The sequence below is a fragment of the Jaculus jaculus genome, chromosome 1 (genome assembly GCF_020740685.1).
Source record: "Jaculus jaculus isolate mJacJac1 chromosome 1, mJacJac1.mat.Y.cur, whole genome shotgun sequence".
NCBI lineage: Eukaryota > Metazoa > Chordata > Mammalia > Rodentia > Dipodidae > Jaculus > Jaculus jaculus.
In genome coordinates, this window is record NC_059102.1 from 125,525,013 (window position 1) to 125,544,208 (window position 19,196).

General features: G+C 49.9%; 2 protein-coding genes and 1 pseudogene across 3 annotated transcripts; 1 reads left to right on the forward strand and 2 right to left on the reverse strand.

Moving 5' to 3' along the window:
• The first annotated feature begins 424 nt into the window (after window positions 1-424).
• Ptrh1 (peptidyl-tRNA hydrolase 1 homolog) lies at window positions 425-2,131 on the forward strand. Of its 2 annotated transcripts, XM_004671671.2 has the most exons (5): window positions 425-552; window positions 841-1,060; window positions 1,260-1,359; window positions 1,508-1,553; window positions 1,650-2,131. In XM_004671671.2, the coding sequence occupies exons 1-5, from the start codon at window positions 457-459 to the stop codon at window positions 1,830-1,832; spliced, it is 645 nt and encodes a 214-aa protein (XP_004671728.1). In that variant the 5' UTR covers window positions 425-456; the 3' UTR covers window positions 1,833-2,131. The 2 variants fall into 2 exon arrangements, with proteins under 2 accessions (XP_004671728.1, XP_044998411.1); XM_045142476.1 differs by lacking the exons at window positions 1,260-1,359; window positions 1,508-1,553 and having other exon boundaries at window positions 1,650-1,829.
• Cfap157 (cilia and flagella associated protein 157) lies at window positions 1,923-13,565 on the reverse strand. The gene is made up of 10 exons (XM_045142475.1): window positions 13,396-13,565; window positions 7,000-7,271; window positions 6,212-6,365; window positions 4,895-5,162; window positions 4,524-4,654; window positions 4,146-4,296; window positions 3,510-3,519; window positions 2,691-2,835; window positions 2,387-2,573; window positions 1,923-2,103 (listed from the first exon to the last, which is right to left on the reverse strand). The coding sequence occupies exons 1-10, from the start codon at window positions 13,563-13,565 to the stop codon at window positions 2,032-2,034; spliced, it is 1,560 nt and encodes a 519-aa protein (XP_044998410.1). The 3' UTR covers window positions 1,923-2,031.
• On the reverse strand, window positions 8,046-8,191 carry LOC123458064 (annotated as a pseudogene).
• Window positions 13,566-19,196: the final 5,631 nt, after the last annotated feature.

Genomic DNA, 19,196 nt, shown 5'->3' on the forward strand with positions numbered 1-19,196 from the left:
CCCAGGCGCCGACTCCCTCGAGGCCTCCGCCCGCGCTCGCAGACCCCCAGCTTCTGGCGTTGCTAGGCGCCAGCTCCAGGACGCCCACAAACTCCGCCCGCTTGGCCACGCCCCCTCCAAGGTCCCCTGGCGGGTCTTAAACTTGAGGTCTACGTCCAGCAAAGGACTTGCTGGGTTCTGCAGCAAGACGCCCCCCGCAGTGGGCTTGTACTTCCAAGCCGAAGACTGAGCAATGAGGGCTGTGAGAACGTCACACAAATCCCACAGGAACACGGAGACACTGCGCTCGGGGACGTCCGAGGCGAGCCCCGCACGCCCGGCCACTTCCGCCCCTTAGAAGCATGGCGGCCGCGAAGCTCATCCCGGATTGGTCGCTCCTGGGACATGTGGCGATGCGATTGGTCGTGGGCTGTCTGACGTCAGGGGCGGGGCCCGAGCGCGTGAATAGGAGACAACATGTCGCTGTCCGGCCTTTTTCGCGCCGGGCAGTGGCGGAGTCGGGCCATGAGCCAATGTGTTTTGGAACCTCGGCCCCCGGGGAAGCGGTGGCTGGTGAGTGGAACGTGGCCGGCGACGTAGGGGCTCCTAGCGCCACTTCCAAAGCCCTGGCTTGTTTTCTTACCTAGGAGACGGGCCCCGTGCTCTCTACTGGCTCCAAACTTTCAGCGGCTGCGCTCTGGCCCCGGGTCGCCGCGCCCCGAGCCTTTTGGAGCCTCCAGCAGTTCCTAGGTCCTTTGCACCCCATACCATTCCCATCTTCCTCTCCGTTTCTCTTCCTCAGTTTTGGATCCCAGGTGATGAGTTGCCTGGCCTCAGTTTCTCTACTGGTGCTGCCCGCAGGTGGCTGGCCTTGGGAACCCCGGACTGCCCGGCACGCGACACAGCGTGGGCATGGCTGTGCTGGGACAGCTGGCGAAGCGGTTGGGAGTGGCAGAGAGCTGGGCGCGCGACCAGCGCTGTGTCGCTGACCTCGCCCTGGCCCCGCTCGGGGATGCCCAGTTGGTCCTGCTCCGACCGCGTAGGCTCATGAATGCCAATGGCCGTAGTGTGGCCCGAGCAGGTGAGTTGAGGGCTCCCGTGGTGAGAGGACCTGGAGAGAGTAAGGACGGGTGTGTGTGTGTGTGGGGGGCGGTTAGTGCCTGTTGAACTCCATTTGCTGGATGAGTACTTTGCCGTGAGGGTTGTGTGTCTCAGTTTCTTTATATGCAGGGAGGGGTTCATTGAGGCAATAACCAGGACTCACGTTTCTATGTGCCAAGTGGAGCTGTTCGGACTGACAGCGGAGGAGGTCTACCTGGTGCATGATGAGTTGGACAAGCCCCTGGGGAAGCTGGCTTTGAAGCTAGGGGGCAGTGCCAGGTGAGACCCTGCAGTGCTCAGAGTTGGGGGGTAGGGATGCCTAGTCTCCTAGTTACCGATGAACCCTTCTCCCCAGAGGGTGGAAAGGAGTAGAAAGGTAGTGACTCAGGATAGCACTAACGAGCCGCTCCTCTTGTATCCCTCCAAGGGGCCACAATGGAGTTCGTTCCTGCATTAGCTGTCTCAACTCCAGTGTGAGTCTACCCTTTGTTCTGCACTGGGTGGGGCATCCAAGGTGGGGCCCCCAGTGTGTCTCACTAAAGCCCCTTGGTTCCTTTGGCTCCCCACAGGCAATGCCGAGGCTGCGTGTGGGCATTGGCCGACCGACCCACCCTAGTGCAGTGCAAGCCTATGTCCTGGGCCGCTTCTCTCCCGAGGAACAAGAACTGCTGCCCCCGTTGCTGGATCAGGCCACAGACCTGCTCTTGGACCACATCCGTGCTCGAAGCCAGAGACCCTCATCAGTCCCCTGACACCAGTGGACATGGCTACCTGTCTGACTGCAGTGCCCCCAAGCCCAGCCACAGCCACAGAGCTGCCACACCATGACCTGTGGTATCCACTGTTTATGTAACTCTTCTCTGGATTGGCTCAGTCCACCGGCAGATTCAAGGGGGTACTGTGGCTGGAACCGTCCATCTCTGGGATAGGATTTGGCCTTTTCTCCATGAGCTACTTGGGATGCTGGAAAGTTTTAGGAAGACTAAACTTTCTGAATCTTTTGAGCGAGCCAGGGAGGGAGATCTGCAAGATTAAAGATGTCAGCATGAAACCTGAGGCCTCTTCAAGGGGGCTTTCCCCTTCCTTACCAATGGGCTGGGAACAACTGGGTCCAGCAAGTCCCCTTCCCAAGGGATGTGTGAGGTACACTTTAGCCCAGAGGCCCTGTTCTACTTTTTAGGCCATTTCACAGATGTAAAGTCCCATCACACCCCTAAGGTCACCCAGCTACAGCCTGGGCAGACCCACAATGTGCACTTAGGGCTGGCTTTCCCCTTGCTTTGCTCAGGGCCCCTGACACACTCACCTCAGGACCGTTCTGTAACCGGAAATTTCTCATGCGGGTGACATAGGAGAGCACTCTGAGGTCCTGAGGGTTGTGTGGGATGTGGGTTCGGCGAGGCACCAGGCCTAGATCCCCAGGCTGGTAGGTTGTGATGGCAGATAGCTGCAGCAGCGGAGATGGCACCTTGGGTGGCTGCAGGTTGGACTGGCTGTGGGGCGGGGCCTGGGGTTATCACCTCCATCTCCAAGAGGAGGCCGAAGTTCTGGGAGATGTTCAGAGACACAAGCTTTTGGACCAGAGTCATGGAGGGCAGCCCCCTGCTCACCTGTCCTTGGGTAGGCTCTCCTGGCTGGGGCACAGAGTCAGATGGGGTTTTGAGGTGACGGCAAAGCTGAGCAGGACCAGCAGTTGCTGCAGCAACTCCTTACGGTGCAGCTGGAACACCATGTCGAACGCGCCGTCGTCCTCCTCTACTTTCATTTGCTGGTGGGTGTGGGGCAGGTTCAAGACCTCAGTGGTCTCAGCACCCACCCGCTTCCAGTGTTAGTGCGTGGGCTGGGGTGGAAGACCTACTGTCAGGTTGAGAAAACAGGCCCAAAGCCTTCCAGAACATCAAAGAAGGATTTTTTTTTTCCCTTGGTTGTGAAGGAGACTGAACCCAGGGTCTTGTGAATGCTAGACAAGCATTGTACCACAGACATATTTCCAGTGTTCTTTTTACTGTTTTGTTTGCTTTGCTTTGTTTTTTGAGGTAGGGTCTCATTCTAGCTTAGGCTGACCTGGAATTCACTATGTAGTCTCAGGGTGGCCTTGAACTCACGGTGATCCTCCTGCCTCTCCCCCCTGAGTGCTGGAATTAAAGTCGTGTGCCATCATGCCCATCTTTACTTTTTTTTTTTTTTTTTGAGATAGGGTCTCACTCTGGAGTTCACTATATAGTCTCAAGCTGGCCTTGAACACTCACAGTGAGCCTATTTTGGCCTCCCAAGTGCTGGGATTAAAGGCGTGTGCCACCATGCCCAGCTGTAATTATTTTTTCATGAGAATGAAAGAGAATTGGCGCACCAGGGAATCCAGCCACTGCAGTTGAACTCTACATGCTTGCACCACCTAGTGCACAAGAGTGACCTTGTGCTTGCATCACCTTTGTGCATCTGGCTTTTGTGGGATCTGGAAAGACTGAATATGGGTCCTTAGGCTTTGTAGGCAAGTGCTTTAACCACTAAATCATCTTTCCAGCCCGTTTTTAAAAACATTTTTGAGACAGAGTTTCACTGAATTGCCCAGGGTGGCCTCAAACTTATTCTGTAGCACAGTCAGGCCTTAAATTTGCAATCCTCCTGCCTCAGCCACCCCAGTAGCTGGGATTACAGGTTTGTACCACAAGGCCCAGATCTCAAATGGATTGTTATTTGAGAGGAAGAAAGACAAGTTGGGCGGGGGGAACAGATAGGGAATGAACATGCCAGGGCCTCTAGCCACTGCAGACGAACTCCAGATGCATGTGCCATCCTGTGTATCTGGTTTTATGTGGGTACTGGGGAATAGAACCTTGGTCCTTTGACTTTGCAGGCAAGTGCCTTAACCACTGAGCCATTTCTCTGGCCCCTTCAGATGGATCTTTGAAGTTGGAATCAGAAGCTCATAGGCTGGCCATGGACTTCTTAGGAGTGGGGCCCCGAAACCTGGCACCAGCCCAGCATCTCTCCAGTGGCCAAGTGTTTTGAGGGTAGCTCCTGTTCTTAGCCCACCCTTCTGCAGTCTCCCACTTCCTGCTTACCTGCAGAATGTCCCGTAGGAAGGAGGTAGCCTGGGCCAGGATCATCTCCAGGTTAGCCCGAGCCTTCTGCTGCTCTGTCAGCTCCTGCTTTAGCCGTTCTGCCTCCGCCTGCTGCTGCTCCAGCTTCTGTTCCAGCTGCTCTTTCTGGCTTCTGGTTCAGGATACCAGGAGTCAAGAGCTGGTCTCCACAGCTGTGTCTGCCACCACTCTGCCCAAGGTCCTGCCCTTTCCCAGCAGCTCATCCCCACCCAGGCCTCAGCCTGTCTGACAGAAGGAATATTGAGGCCTGTCCTGAGAGGAAGTCATGGGTTGAGCCATACGTCCAAAAGGAGACAGGCAAAGCCGGGATCTGTGGTCTTGGACCCTGCACAGGCGCACCTCAGTTCCTGGTAGTCGGTCTGCAGCTGCAGCAAGTTCTGCTCCAGCTGGCACAACACCAGGCGCAGCTTTTCAGCCTCCTCTGAGCCCTGTCGCTGCTGGCGGCACTTCTCCGTGAGCATAAGGATAACCTGCAGGGGTGGGCACACGTTTGTGCCCCAGGCCTATTACAGGAACCCAGCCCGCCCTTACCCCCTAGCCTGAGGCATGGCTGGGGAATGGGCTCCATCTCACTATGGAGGGTTAAAACCAAACAGTGAACCCCAGAGCTGGGCCTGCCCCTTGCTGCATCGTCTTTGCCTCGCTCTCCCTGTGACTGGGCTCTGGTTTGGGGCCCACCCTTCATGTGACGGAGGGCGCTGCTGGCACACCTTTTGATGGCCTCTGCTCTTCCTGGCCATGAGCTCCTGGGTCTTCTCCAGCATCTCCAGCTGTTTGCACATCTTGTTCTTGATGTCTTTAAGATGCTCGTTCTCCTGCAGCAGCTGCAGGCCTTGCTTGGATACCTCGGTCAGCTGCTGGGACACATTGTTGTTCTCCAGGATGGCCCGCCTTGTCGTCTCCCACATCTGGTTGGAAGCCACCTTGCGGAACTCAGTGGCCACGACGCTCACACGTTGGATGATCTCTTTCCTTAGCCTGGCCAGTAGGGCAGAAATGGAAGAGGGTCAGGCAGATGGGCACAAGCCCTGGCACGTCCTTTTTGGGGGGCTCCTAGAGCACCCAGCGCCATTAAACACCTCCAGGCTGGCAGGAGGCTTTCCCCCAGAGGACCTCTGCTCATTTGCACTTTGAGCCGTCACACCATATTATTACCTACTAAATAAATACAATTGAAGTAAGTGACAAAAGGAAATCTCCATTCATGGCCCAGAAACGAGCTGGGAGCTTACTCTCTGTCTCCCTGTCTCCGTAAATCCCAGCCAGGGTTCTGGGGAACAGAAGTGGTAATGGAGTCCCTAGCCTATCCGCCCTCCCCGTTGGAGGTGCCTGCCTTTAATTCCAGCACTAGGGAGGCAGAGGTAGGAGGATCACTGTGAGTTTGAGGTCAGCCTGGACTAGCGTGAAACCCTACCTCGGGGGTAGGAGGGGGGAAAGACTGTCTCAGAAAAATGAGATGGAAAGTGATACCAGAGGACACCCAATGTCTTCTCTGGCCACACACGTGCACACATCAACATCACACACCAGTTACCACAAGGGGCACATGCGTCTGGAGTTCATTTGCAGTGGCTAGAGGCCCTGGGGTGCCCATTCTCTCTCAAAATACGTTAAAAAAATTTTTTTTTCATTTTTATTTATTTGAGAGTGACAGAGAGAGAGAGAGAATGGGCGCGCCAGGGCTTCCAGCCACTGCTAACGAACTCCAGACACGTGTGCCCCATGTTCATCTGGCTAACGTGGGTCCTGGAGAATTGAGCCTTGAACCGGGGTCCTTAGGCTTTACAGGCAAGCGCTTAACTGCTAAGCCATCTCTCCAGCCCAAAATACATTTTAAAAACAGAGCCAGGCATGGTGGTGCACACCTTTGACCCCAATACTTGGGAGGCGGAGGTAGGAGGATCACTGAGTTCGAGGCCAGCCTGAGACTACATAGTGAACTCTGGGCTAGAGTGAGACCCTACCTCAAAAAAATAAAAGTCTGAAATTGTGATGTGTGTGGCCCAGCAGGGTGTCCAGCCACCCACCTGTCCTTGTCCAGCACCGACTTCTTCTCCAGGTTGTACACGTAGTCCTTGTATTCACTGTGCTGCTTCTGCAGCTGTTCCGTCAGCATCGTGTACTTGTCTGTGAGCTTCTCTTTCTGCAGCCGGAATTCCTCCAGGGCAGCCAACTTTGCCCCTGCCCACCGGGACCACAAGACCAAGGAGGGACTATTTCAGAGGGCCTTGAGTGATGCCCCCAGGTCTCAGCCTTACTGCCCGTGTCCTCCTATTCGTCCATGTCCTATCTCCCCACTCCCATGGTTTTTGCTCCGGAAGGACTGGCCTGTGGGCCCTGTGCATGTCATGGCCATGTCTGCTCTCCACTCATCTTACCAAGCTTCATTCGGGCTCCTTCCCTACCCACCCCCACGTAGCCTCCCTTGATACCATCTTTACCCTGCTCGTGAGAGTGATCAGACAACGGCAGCAGCAGAACTGGGGTCAGTCAAGCTGTGATGTGAGCTTCACAGATACCCATTCCCATCCTGGTGACACAGGACATACACTCCACCCTCACAGACAAACTAGGGAAGAGGAATCACTTTCTGGGTGCAGGATTGCGGGGACGCTTGACAGTGTGTTGGAAGCACCATGCAGCTGCTGTTAGCTAAGGTAGCTGCGTCATCCCCATCTCCCAGGTAATAAAGCTGAGAGTCACAGAGACGTTCCTCCCCTAGGCCACCTGCATAAGCAAAATGACAGCACAGGAGTGAGGCCTGCAGCCAGCAGTGGTGTGTTCTGGCAGGCACCCTGGCCAGTCCCCTCCTCACCAAGGGCGATGTTTTCTGTGGTGAGCTGATCCTTGGTCTCCTGGAACTCATGGCGCACTTGAGCCAGCTGTGTCTCAAAAGCGTCCTTCTCCATCTCTTTGGCCAGCTGCAGGTTCTGCAGCTGCTCATTGAGGTCCGTGATCTCGTCCACCCTCTGGTTGAGCGTGCGTTTGAGGAAGGCCACGATCTCCTTCTTGTTGTTGGCCATCTGCTCAAACTCCTGACGGAACAGCTTCTCTTGTACAGCCAGCTCATCTCCCTTCCGCTGGTACCTGGAACAGGACAGGGAAAGATGGTTTCAGGGTCAGGTTGGCAAGCCTGGTCTTGGGTGCAGCTGAGCCTGCTCTCCTAGGCCCTCTTCCCAAAATAGCTGGACATTTGAACTGTGTTAATGTCTGAATCTAGTCTCATTTTCCACTGTGCCTCCCAGTGAGAGATCTTGATCTCAGCCAATGCTTGTACTCAGCCTTTTGTGCTTATTAACATCACTGGAGTGCCGGGGAGATGACTCAGTGGTTAAAGAGGCTTGTTTGCCAAGCTCTAGCCCAGGACCCACATAGAGCCAGATGCACAAAGTGGTACATGTGTCTGGAGTTCATTTGCAGCAGCAAGAGGCCCTGGCAATATTCTCTCTCTAATAAGTAAATATTTTTAATTTTTTTTGAGGTAGGGTCTGTAGCCCAGGCTAACCTGGAATTCACCATATAGTCTCAGGGTGGCCTTGAACTCACAGCAATCCTCCTGAGTGCTGGGGTTAAAGGCATATACCAACACATCCAGCTCAATTTTATTTATTTATTTGGTTTTTCGAGGTATGGTCTTAACTCTGGCCCAGGCTGACCTGGGATTCACTATGTAGTCTCAAGTTGGCCTCGAACTCATGGTGATCCTCCTACCTATGCCTCCCGAGAGCTGGGATTAAAGGTGTGGGCCACCACTTCCAGCTCAATTTTTTTTTTTTAACTTGCAAGCAGAGAGAGAGAAGAGAGATAGACAAAGTGGACACCAGGGCCTCCAGCTGCTGTAAATGAACTCCAGACGCATGTGCCACCTTTTGGCAATTATAGCAAAGCAAAACCAAGAGCCTACTTGGAGAGCACACTAAACTTCCTTGTGGTTTCCAGCACGTGGCCCAGTCAGAGCATCTTCTCTAGTAACGAACTATAGAAATGATCCCTGAAAGTATAATCTTAAGAAGGAAGTCTCAGTAGGCAGGCAAAGCCAGAATTTGAATCCCAATCTAACTTAGAAGCAAGGGCCTTCGCCACGATGCCTTCCTCTGCCGTCACCCTGCTCTGCATTTCCTCCGCTTGGCAGATCCTTGATCTCCAACTCTCTAGCTCAGAGCCTGACAGAGGGCTTGGCAAATAGTAAGCATCTAATAACTGGCTGATGACTGTATTTTCCTGATACATTCCATCTGGTGTCTTAGGTCAAGAGAAGTTTGAGCCAGGCGTGGTGGCGCACGCCACAAATCCCAGCACTCAGGAGGCAGAGGTGGGAGGATCGCTGTGAGTTCAAGGCCACCCTGAGACTGCAGATGAATAGATGAATTCCAGGTCAGCCTGAGCTACGGTGAGACCCTACCTCGAAAAAAAAAAAAAAAGAGAGAGAGAGAGAAGTTTGGGAAGTTTTTGTTTGTTTGTTTTTGGAGGTAGGGTCTCACTCTAGAACAGCCTGACCTTGAATTCACTATGTAGTCTCAGGATGGCCTCGAGCTCATGGTGATCCTGAGTGCTGGGATTAAAGATGTGTGCCACCATGCCTGGCAGTTTGTGAATTTTAAGAGCATTGTATAACTGATTTACTAGTTGCGAAATTGAAATACTTGGAAAATTGTTTTCACTTCATAATGCATTTAGTCAGTATATCTTTATTTTTTTAGGCAAGCCCAACAGACTAACATTTTTTAAAGTTTAAATTTATTTATTTGTTTATTTGACAGGGAAAGAGGGAGAGAGAGAATTAATGGGTGCACCAGGGCCTCCAGCCACTGCAAAGGAACTCAAGATGTACGTGCCCCCTTGTGCATCTGGTTAACGTGGGTCCTGGGGAATTGAACCTGGGTCCTTTGGCTTTGCAGGCAAAGGCCTTAACAGCTAAACCATCTGTCCAGCTCCTGATCTTTCTTTATGAGTGAGGGAGACAAGGAGAGATAGAAAGAAAGAATTGGTGTGCTGGAGCCTCCAACCACTGTAATCAAACTCCAGATGAATGCACCACCTTGTGCACATGATCGACCTTCCATGTGCATCACCCTGTGCGTCTGGCCTGTGTGGGATCTGGGGAGTCAAACATGGGTCCTTAGGCTTCATAGGCAAGCACCTTGACAGTTAAGCCATCTCTCCAGCCCTAGCCAGTATATTTTTTGAATTCTTACTTAATTTTATTTATTTGCATGAGAGAGGGGGGGGGGGGAGAATGGACATGCCAGGGCATTCCACTCAAATGAAGTCCAGAAGCATGTTCCACCTTGTGCATCTGGCTTATGTGGGTCCTGGGAAATTGAACCTGGGTCCTTTGGCTTTGCAGGCAAGCACCTTATCCACTAAGCCATCCCTCCAGCCCACTAGTATCTTTTTAAAAAATTTTATTTGCAAGCACACAGACTGAAAGAGATCGAGAAGAGAGATAGACAGAGAGAGAATGGGCGCACCAGGGCCTCCAGCCTCTGCAAACGAACTCCAGATGCATGCGCCCCCTTGTGCATCTGGCTAACGTGGGTCCTGGGGAGTTGAGCCTCGAACCGGGGTCCTTCGGCTTCATGGGCAAGCACTTAACCACTAAGCCATCTCTCCAGCCCACTAGTATCTTTTAATTGGGTACCACATACAGGCCATCTCAGGGTAAGAGGAAGCAACCTGGTGTAAGAGGACCAAGAGAAGCCAGAGCTGGTGTCCTGGTACCTCTTCTTTTGGGGAGGAACTTCCCTCTCTGAGCCTCAGTACCTGGGTGTGTGTCTCTCTCATGGGGTTGGTATGAAACACTGAGTGACAATACCAGACTTCACAGGTATGCACAGTCTCAGCATTCACTGTAATTTTTCTGTAGCATCATTCTTTTATTTTTAAATATTTTTTTTTATTTTGGGGGGAGTAACATCTTTTTTAAAAAATGTAATATGCTATATTTATATTTATATTTGAGAGAGAGGCAAATAGAGACAGAATGGGCATGCCAGGGCCTTCAGCCACAGCAAATGAACTCCAAAAGCATGCACCACTTTGTACATCTGGCTTACATGGATCCTGAAGAATTGAACCTAGGTCCTTTAGCTTTGCCGGCTAGCGTCTTAACCACTAAGCCATCCCTCCAGCCCTGTAGCATCATTATTATGACAAGCTTGACAAGCTGCTGCTGTTTTGTCTTTCTGTGGGTCACCCTGAGATTGGGGCTGGGCCCTCATAACCGGGAGGAAGCTACTTTTTATTTTTTCAAGACAGGGTCTCAACTCTAGCCCATACTCCACCACACCAGGCTTTTATTTATCTCTCACAGTCTCACTATGTAGTCCAGAATGTCCTCCCACCGTGACAATCTTTCTGCCTCTACCTTGCAAGTGCTGGGATTATAGGCATGTGTTATCAGCATGTCTGGATTAAAAACTAGTTTTAGTGCTGGGCGTAGTAGCATAGGAATTTAATCCTAGCACTTGGGAGGCAGGGGTAGGAGGTTGCCATGAGTTTGAGGCCACCCTGAGACTACAGTGAATTCCAGGTCAGCCTGGGTTACAGCGAGACCCTAATTCAAAACCATCCCCAAAGCTGTCCTAGTGGTAGGTGATACACACCTTTAATCCCAGCGCTTCAGAGGCAGAGATAGGAGGATTGCCGTGAGTTTGACACCACCCTGTGACTACAAAGTGAATTCCAGGTCAGCCTAGGCTAGAGTGAGACCCTACCTCAAACAAAAAGAAAAGAAAAAAAAAAAAAAACTAAAAAGGGAGCTGGAGAGATGGCTTAGTGGTTAAGGCATTTGCCTGCAAAGCCAAAGTGTCCTGGTTCGATTCTCCAGGCCCCATGTAAGCCAGAAGCACAAGGGGGCGCACACATCTGGAATTCGTTTGCAGTGGCTGGAAGCCCTGGTGCACCCATTTTCTCTCTTCTCTCTTTCTCTCTCTGTCTCTCAAATAAATAAATAAAAAATATATATATTTTAAAACCCAGGAGCTAAAAACAAAAAAAAAGAAGGGCTGGAGAGATGGCTTAGCGGTTAAGCGCTTGCCTGTGAAGCCTAAGGACACCTGTTCGAGGCTCAATCCCCCAGGACCCACGTTAGCCAGATGCACAAGGGGGCGCACGTGTCTGGAGTTCCTTACAGTGGCTGGAGGCTTTGGCACGCCCACTCTCCTCTTTCTCTCTCTGCCTCTTTCTCTGTCTCTCACTCTCAAATAAATAAATAAAAATAAACAAACAAAAAAACCCAGGGGCTGGAGAGATGGTTTTGTGGTTACACGCTTGCCTAGGAAGCCTAAGGTCTCCAATTCAAGGCTCCATACCCTAGGACCCATGAAAGCCAGATGTACAAGGGGGCGCTTGTGTCTGGAGTTCGTTTGCAATGGCTGGAGGCCCTGTTGCGCCCATCCCCTCTCTCTCTCTCTGCCTCTTTCTCTCTCTGTCTGTCACTCTCAAAAAAAAAGAAAGAAAAAGAAAAAGAAAAAAGGAGGGCTGGAGAGATGGCTTAGCGGTTAAGCGCTTGCCTGTGAAGCCTAAGGACCCCGGTTCGAGGCTCGATTCTCCAGGACCCACGTTAGCCAGATGCACGAGGGGGCGCACGCATCTGGAGTTTGTTTGCCATGGCCAGAGGCCCTGGTGTGCCCATTCTCTCTCTCTCCCTCTCTGCCTCTTTCTCGCTCTGTCTGTTGCTCTCAAATAAATAAATAAACAAACAAATTTTTTTTAAAAAAAATGATAGATGTAAGGAAGGGTTAGAGGGTCCCCTCCCTCCCACCCTGGCCACACACAAAGTTGGCCCTAGGAAAGGATGTCACATTCTATGACACTGTCCTCAGGGCAACTGAGCTGAATGTCGTATCTACCTATAGTCCCAAAACTTGGGACACTGAGATAGGATGGTCTCTTAGAGTTCAAGGCCAGCCTGAGCTACAGAGTGATAATCTGTCTCTGAAACAAATACATGGCCCCTGGGCAAGTCATGAAGTGCACAAACACCACCTCTAGATAAGAGGAGGGACAAGTGGCCCATCTGGCCACTAGAGGCTGCAATTTCCAATTCATCCCAGTGATTAAACACTATCTCTTTATATTAAGATCATGATCCCAGCCAGGCCTGAAGTTGCACGCCAGCACTCAGGAGGCTGAAGTGGGAGAATCGCTGTGAGTTCGAGGCCAGCCTGGGCTACAGAGTGAGTTCCAGGTCAGCCTGGGCTAAAGTGAGACCTTACTTTAAAGAAACAAAATTTCAAGCTAGAGAGATGGCTCAGCGGTTAAGGCACTTGCCCACAAACAAAATTTCAAGCTAGAGAGATGGCTCAGCGGTTAAGGCACTTGCCCACAAACCTAAGGACCCAGGTTCGATTGCCCAGTGCCCACTTGAGGTCACATGCAGAAGGTGGCACATGCATCTGGAGTTCGTTTGCAATGGCTAGAGGCCTTGGCACACCCATTTCTCTCTTCTTCTCTCTCCATCTTTCTCTCTTAAATAAATAATTTAAAAAAAAAAATCAAGATCCTGGAGCTGTATGGATGGCCTCAGCGGTTAAGGCACTTACCTGCAAAGCCCAACAATCCAGGCTGTATTCCACAGTAGCTACATAATTAGATGCACAGTGGTGCATGCATCTGGAGTTCGTTTGAAGCAGCTGGAGGCCTTGGTGCACCCATTCTTTCCCTCCCTCTCTCTCTCTTCCCTTTTTTCTACCTCTCTCTGCTTGCAAATAAGCAAATTAAAAAAAAATTTTTTTTTAAGACTGGAGTGGTGTCACACGCCTTTAATCCCAGTACTCAGGAGGCAGAGGTAGGAGGATCACTGTGAGTTCAAGAACACCCTGAGACTCCATAGTGAATTTCAGGTCAGCCTGGGCTAGAGTGAGACCCTACCTCAAAAAACCAAAAAATAAAAAATAAAAAAATAAAAGTAAATATATCAAGTTCCCAAAGGATGGAGGGATGTAGCCCTATGTCTGGGGTTGAATTGCTAGTATTGTGGTCCCTGGGCTCTGGGAGCTGCGAAGAAGCAAGGAATTCTATTTACCCATCAAAAGTCTTGCTGCTTCCTGATGTTACCAATTTACCTATGAGGAAATTGAGGCTGGGTATGAGGCTGAGGTCTGGACATCCCATGGGAGGCCAGAACACGGGCCTAAGGCCCTCTGAGCTTGCATGTACATCTGACTGGGCAGCATCAGTATCCCCACCACCCACCCATCCCACCCACCGGGCCAGCCGGTCCTCCAGGTCTCGGATCTGATTGTGGTAGAACTCTCGAGTCTCCTCCGTCAGGGGTGAGTCTATAGGTTTGGGGACCACATTGGTATCCTTCTTGCCCCCTTTCTTCTTGACATCGATCTCCTTGACTCCTCCTTTGCTCGCCTTTTTGGGAGCCATAGCAGATAGCAAACACTGTTTCAAGGCCCCTTTAAGAGGCCAGGTGGTTGCTAAGGAAGTGGTGCCTGTACATAGCAACAGCCCCAGAGAGTAAGGCTGGGCTTAAAGAGCCCCCGCACTGTTCTTGGCTGGGAACCTGTGTCTGGCTTCCCCCTCCAAGCAGCTCTGCCTCTGAGGAAGCTTGGGTGTCTGAGGCCATGGCCTTTCAGAGTAGGATGCCAGCTCTTGGACATATCTTTGGGTTCCAGGGAGACCATTCTTTTCCCCAACTGGAAAGAAATAATGTGGAAAATTAATTAGAATGGGGCTCGAAAGATGGCTCAGTGGGTTAAGGTGCTTGCCTATAAAGCCTAACAACCAAGTTCAGTTCCCCAGGACCCATGTAAAGCCAGATGCACGTAATGTCTCATGCATCTGGAGTTTGTTTGCAGCCACTGGAGGCCTTGGCACACCCACTCTGCCAGTCTCTTTTCTCCCTCTCTCACTCTCTTTCTGTTTGCAAATGAATAAATACAAATATTTTTACAAATATTTAAAAATTAATTAAGCCTTTAATCTTAGAACTTGGGAGGCTGAGGTAAGAGGATCACTGTGAGCTCAAGACTGGCCTGGAGCTACAAAGTGAGTTGCAGTGCAGCTTGGACTAGAGTGAGACCTTGCCTCAAAAAAAAAATCCAGAGGTCAGGGGAAGAGATTGAGTAAAGGAAAGGTGGAGGGAGGGCTAATCAAAATCTAAGAGGATATAAATAAATCACATGAAAACCTACTTTTTTGGACAATGGAACACTCAGGAGCCATAGATTGTTGCTAGAAAATTTCCAGTGCCAGGGTTGGGATACCTTCCAGTGAGTTGTTGGCCAGGGAGGTCCCTGATGCCCCCAAAACATTATAGGCCATTGCTGAGGCCCTGGGTTTCCCACCAGGAATAGATGGTAAGATCCTATTGCTGAAGACTGCACATACTTGGGCTGCAAGGCTACTGAGAAATCCTGCTGGAATTGAGCTGATAACCTCCTCCATGTAGACAAGCTGATAGAAAGCTAGAAAAAGCCATTCTACATGCAGTTCAATGGGAGAAAGAGAAATCACCGGTGAAGATACTCAACAGTGGACACTGCAAGCCAGGCTAGATGAGCCAATAGGTGCAATAGTGGCACCTCTGTCATGGTGGAAACCAACTGCCCTCTAATTCGACTGGAGGCCTGCTCCATGGGAGGGAATACATCCCTGATACTGAAAACTTAAAACGGGGAGAGTCATGAGCCCTAGGGGTATAACGTCTGCTGCTATCTGGCTAAATGTATATACTATGCTTATCAAACTACCCAGTAAGCACTTCTCTTAATGTTCATACCCTTATATTAATGCTACTCTCACTTTGGATAGAGAATCTTCTCTTTTCAAATGGCAGTGACCTTGGGATGACGCAGAAGGCATCATGGTGCTAGAAAGAAGTGACCAGAGTGCTCAGTACTGCAATATCTCTATCACACCTTCCAAGGCTCAGGGTCTATTGCGGAAGAGGTGGCAGAAAAAATGCAAGAGCCAAAGGAAGGGTAGGACTCCTTCCAACATGCTTCCTCCAGACATAAAATGGCCTGGATATCCATGATCTCACAGTGCCTGACACTACCTACACAAGACCATCATAATAGGAGGAAAAGATCATGACATCAGAATAAAAGAGGGACTGATTGAGAGGGGGAGGATGGCGTTTCAAAGGGGGAAGTGGGGGGGAGGAGAGGGTATTACCATGCGATATTTTTTATAATCATGGAAGTTGTTAATAAAAAAATTTGGAAGAAAAGTAAATAAATAAAATCCAAAATCTGGGTGTAGTAATATACATCTTTAATCCCAGCACTCCATTTCAGAGATAGAGGTAGGAGGATCACTGTGAGTTCAAGGCTACCCTGAGACTACATAGTGAATTCTAGGTCAGCCTGGGCTAGAGTGAGACCCTACCTTGAAAAACCAAAGAAAAAACTTAATTAGTGGGGGCTGGAGAGATGGTTTAGTAGTTAAGGCATTTGCCTTTGAAGCCTAAGGACCCAGGTTCAATTCCCTAGTACCCATGTAAGCCAAATGCACAGGCTGTCATATGTATCTGGAATTTGTTTGTGGCTGGAGGCCATCCCCCCCCCACTCTCTCTCTCTGTATCTCTCTCAAATAAATAAATAAAATATTTTTTATAACTCATTAAAAAATTAGTGGTAAGGGGCCTGAGGAGCCACCAGCCTGCCCCTTTGGGCCAATCAGAATATGAAGGCCCAGGATTTTCCTGACTCGGCCTCTACTGTCGTAGGCACATAGGATTACAGATGTTTGCACTACTTTGTGCTTTACATGGGTTCTGAGGATCTGAACTCTATAGTTGTCATGCTTTTGCAGCAAGCACTCTTAACCACTGAGCCATCTCCCCAGCAGTTTTTTGTTGTTTTGAGACAGGGTCCCACTATGTAGCCTAGTCTGGCCTGGAATCGCTGTAACTGTCCACCTGGCAGATGCTCTGGCTGGCATCTGGCTGTGTGTTCCAAAGGGGCTCTGACCTCTTGGGGGTGTGCCCCTTCAGTGCCAATCTCTCTAGTCATACCTGTTAGCCTGTGTCCCCTCTTCCCACCAGCCTGGGCACTCCCTGGGACACTGGCTACGTATTCCATTTATTTATTTATTTTGAGATAGGGTCTTAGTCACAAGTCTCAGGGTGGCCTCAAATTCAGTGATCCTCTTACCTCTGCCTCCCAAGTGAGTGCTGGGATTAAAGGCGTGTGCCACCACACCCTGCTTAAGTGTTCCTTCTGGACCTAAGCCCTTATGAAGAGATGACTATAGATCCACCCAAAAGTCCAATGAATGGCTTAGTAACACTCCTGCAAATGTGACTGTTCAAAGGAGTTAGGTCTGTATGAGGTGGAAATTGGCATAAGGAGATTTAGAAGCTCCTCTCCCAAGGTTACTAGACTTTGTTTTTCATGGTAGGGTTTTGCTCTAGCTCAGGCTGACTCACTGTGTAGCCCCAGGTTGGCCTCCAACTCGTAGCAATCCTCTTTCCTCAGCCTCCCCAGTGCTGGGATTAAAGATGTGTGCCACCATGCCTGGCCTCTCTATACCAGTATGTATAGACTTTTGTACTGGTCATGTCCTATACTGTGTAGTGTTTTGTGCTGGTTACGTTCAACACTGTAGTTTTTTTATTGTCTCAAGGCCATGATCTGTATTGCAGTTTCTATCCTGTACTGTAAATCATGTTGCTTCTTTGCATCTTCACAGCAAAGCTGCAGGCATCTGTCTACTCACTAACCATTTTTCTGTTTCTGTAAAACTTGCCTGTTGTATACTCAAGGTCTCTGGCACTAGGCCAGGTTCTGAGCTCTGAGAACTAACAATAATGACAGTAGTCCAAGATAAGGTATATAAGCTCTGAACCTCCAAGAATCAGGGTCCAGGCTTAGGAAAAGATTCCTCTAGGCCTACGCGTGTGTGAAAATAAAACTCTTGTGATTCTCTATTCTGTCTCTGGTGCTGGTTTTGTGTGTCCACGTTCCTGTAATGCAGGCAGTGGCATTCCTGGGGTGAAGGCAGGGAGCAGGAGAGCTTTGGGGCTGCAGTACAGCTGCTTCCTCTGGGATTGAGCTGGGCATTGTGATCATAAACAGAATAACTGTGGTGACCCACAGATTCTGGGCCCATAGTCACAGCACCAAAATAAACATAACCATATAACAGATAGCCAGGTATATGGTAATGAGGCTGTTAACACTCCTTTTTGGGAGAGTGTTACAATATCCTCTTCTGAGATTCCAGTCACTCCCTCCTGCCCCATGTTAGTGGAATATTAGAAAAGCGGAAGCAGAGTCAGGTGTGGTGGTGCATGTCTTTAATCCCAGCATTTGGGAAGCAGAGGTAGGAGGATCACTGTGAGTTCGAAGTCACCCTGAGATTACATAGTGAATTCCAGGTCAGGCTGGGCTACAGTGAGATCCTACCTTGAAAAAACCAAAAACCAAACCAACCCCCCCAAAAAAACCCAAAGAGAATTAAGAAATAGTGAAAGAGGGCTGGGGAGATGACTTAGCTGTTAAGGCATTTGCCTGCAAGGCCAAAGGACATAGGTTCAATTCCCCAGGACCCACGTAAGCCAGATACACAAGGTGGTACCTGCATCTGGAGTTTGCTTGTTTCATAGCTATATCATTGTGGCTTTGATTTATATTTCCCTAATGAGGCAAAGCTCAACACCATGTTATGTGCTTAGCCATCTGTATATTTTCATTAGTGAAATTATCTATTTAAGTCCATTGCCCACTGTTTTTTTTTCTTTTGTTGTTGTTTTGTTTTTCAAGATAGGATCTTCCTCTAGCCCAGAAGCATGTGCCACCTTGTGCATCTGGCTTATGTGGGTCCTGGGGAATTGAACCGAGGTCCTTTGGCTGTGCAGGCAAGTGCCTTAACCACTGAGCCATCTCTCCAGCCCCTCCTTTTTTTTTTTTTTCAATATTGTATTTATTTGAGGGAGAGTGCACACTAAGGCTTTTTGCCACCGCAAATGAACTTGATGCATGTCACATTGTGCGTCTGGCTTTATGTGGGTACTGGAGAATTGAATCTGGGCCAGGAAGCTTTGCAAGCCAACATCTTTTGTGCCAACCTGCAGCATGAAGGTCGAAACAGACCCTGAAGGAGAGAGTGGGAATGAATCTGAGACAAGAACACAAGGAATGGAGCCAAGACAAGTTCTGATTAAGGCTCAGGTTTATTCAGGCAGACACAAGCTTATATACAGAAGACAATGCCCTCGTGCCCAGGGCCATGTGGTAACTCCCCTCTATCAGGTGCTTATGCCTTATGTTAAATGATGCCTGGTGTTATTTCATCTGGGCTGCCTTCTCACCTAAGCTGTAGGATAAGAGATTAAAGACCACCTGCAGCTCCCCTGTGGCTCCCGACATCTCCCCCTTCTTTATTTATTAAAAGAAGTGACTGTGCCTGTCTTAGGTTGTCAGGGGCAGAAGGACATCCTTAGCTCCCAAGGTCAAAGAGCAGCTGCGGCTCCCAACATTTCCTTCCTTCTTTTGTACAAAAGAGGGGTGTTCAAAGGAGAAAGTGGGGGGAGGGAGGGAATTAACATGGGATTTTTTTATAATCATGGAAAATGCTAATAAAAATTAAAAAAAAAAAGAGGGGGAGACCCGCTATTCAGCAGTGGGCTTTTACCAACTGAGGGAGTATTGACCTGACTTCTTCCGTGGGCTGTCATTTTTTCATCCCACAGTCTTGGCCTTGGTACCTTTTGGGGAGGGGAGGCAGGGCCTATGTGATCATAACAGGTGTGGTACCAACCTCCATGCAAGTCAGGTTTTTCTCTCAGGGAATTCAGAAGCGGTCAGAAAGGGACCTTCCCTTGTGGTGCTTTGCCTCGCATCCATGTTGGTGCCCACATTGTACATTGTGAGCTGATATGCATAGGTCTGAATCCTATGCAGTTCATAAAGGAGGGAGTCCATCATAGAACAAATGTATTATCTTTCAATACATGCTCTGTTATACAGGGAGGCCAGAATGAGCATGAAGGTGTCCTACATAGAAAGGTGCTGAGCACTGGAAAGTCAAAAGTTGAACCTGTGCAAACA

Bases quoted from the DNA above. Each gene is read 5' to 3' on its own strand.
- Ptrh1 (XM_004671671.2), top strand. From the start codon at position 457: ATGTCGCTGTCCGGCCTTTTTCGCGCCGGGCAGTGGCGGAGTCGGGCC. The intron at 1,360-1,507 runs GTGAGACCCTGC...TATCCCTCCAAG, and splicing joins AAGCTAGGGGGCAGTGCCAG to GGGCCACAATGGAGTTCGTT. The intron at 1,554-1,649 runs GTGAGTCTACCC...GGCTCCCCACAG, and splicing joins TTAGCTGTCTCAACTCCAGT to GCAATGCCGAGGCTGCGTGT.
- Cfap157 (XM_045142475.1), bottom strand. From the start codon at position 13,565: ATGGCTCCCAAAAAGGCGAGCAAAGGAGGAGTCAAGGAGATCGATGTC. The intron at 7,272-13,395 runs GTGGGTGGGATG...GTCCTGTTCCAG, and splicing joins CTGGAGGACCGGCTGGCCCG to GTACCAGCGGAAGGGAGATG. The intron at 5,163-6,211 runs GTGGGTGGCTGG...CCTACTGGCCAG, and splicing joins TCGGTGCTGGACAAGGACAG to GCTAAGGAAAGAGATCATCC.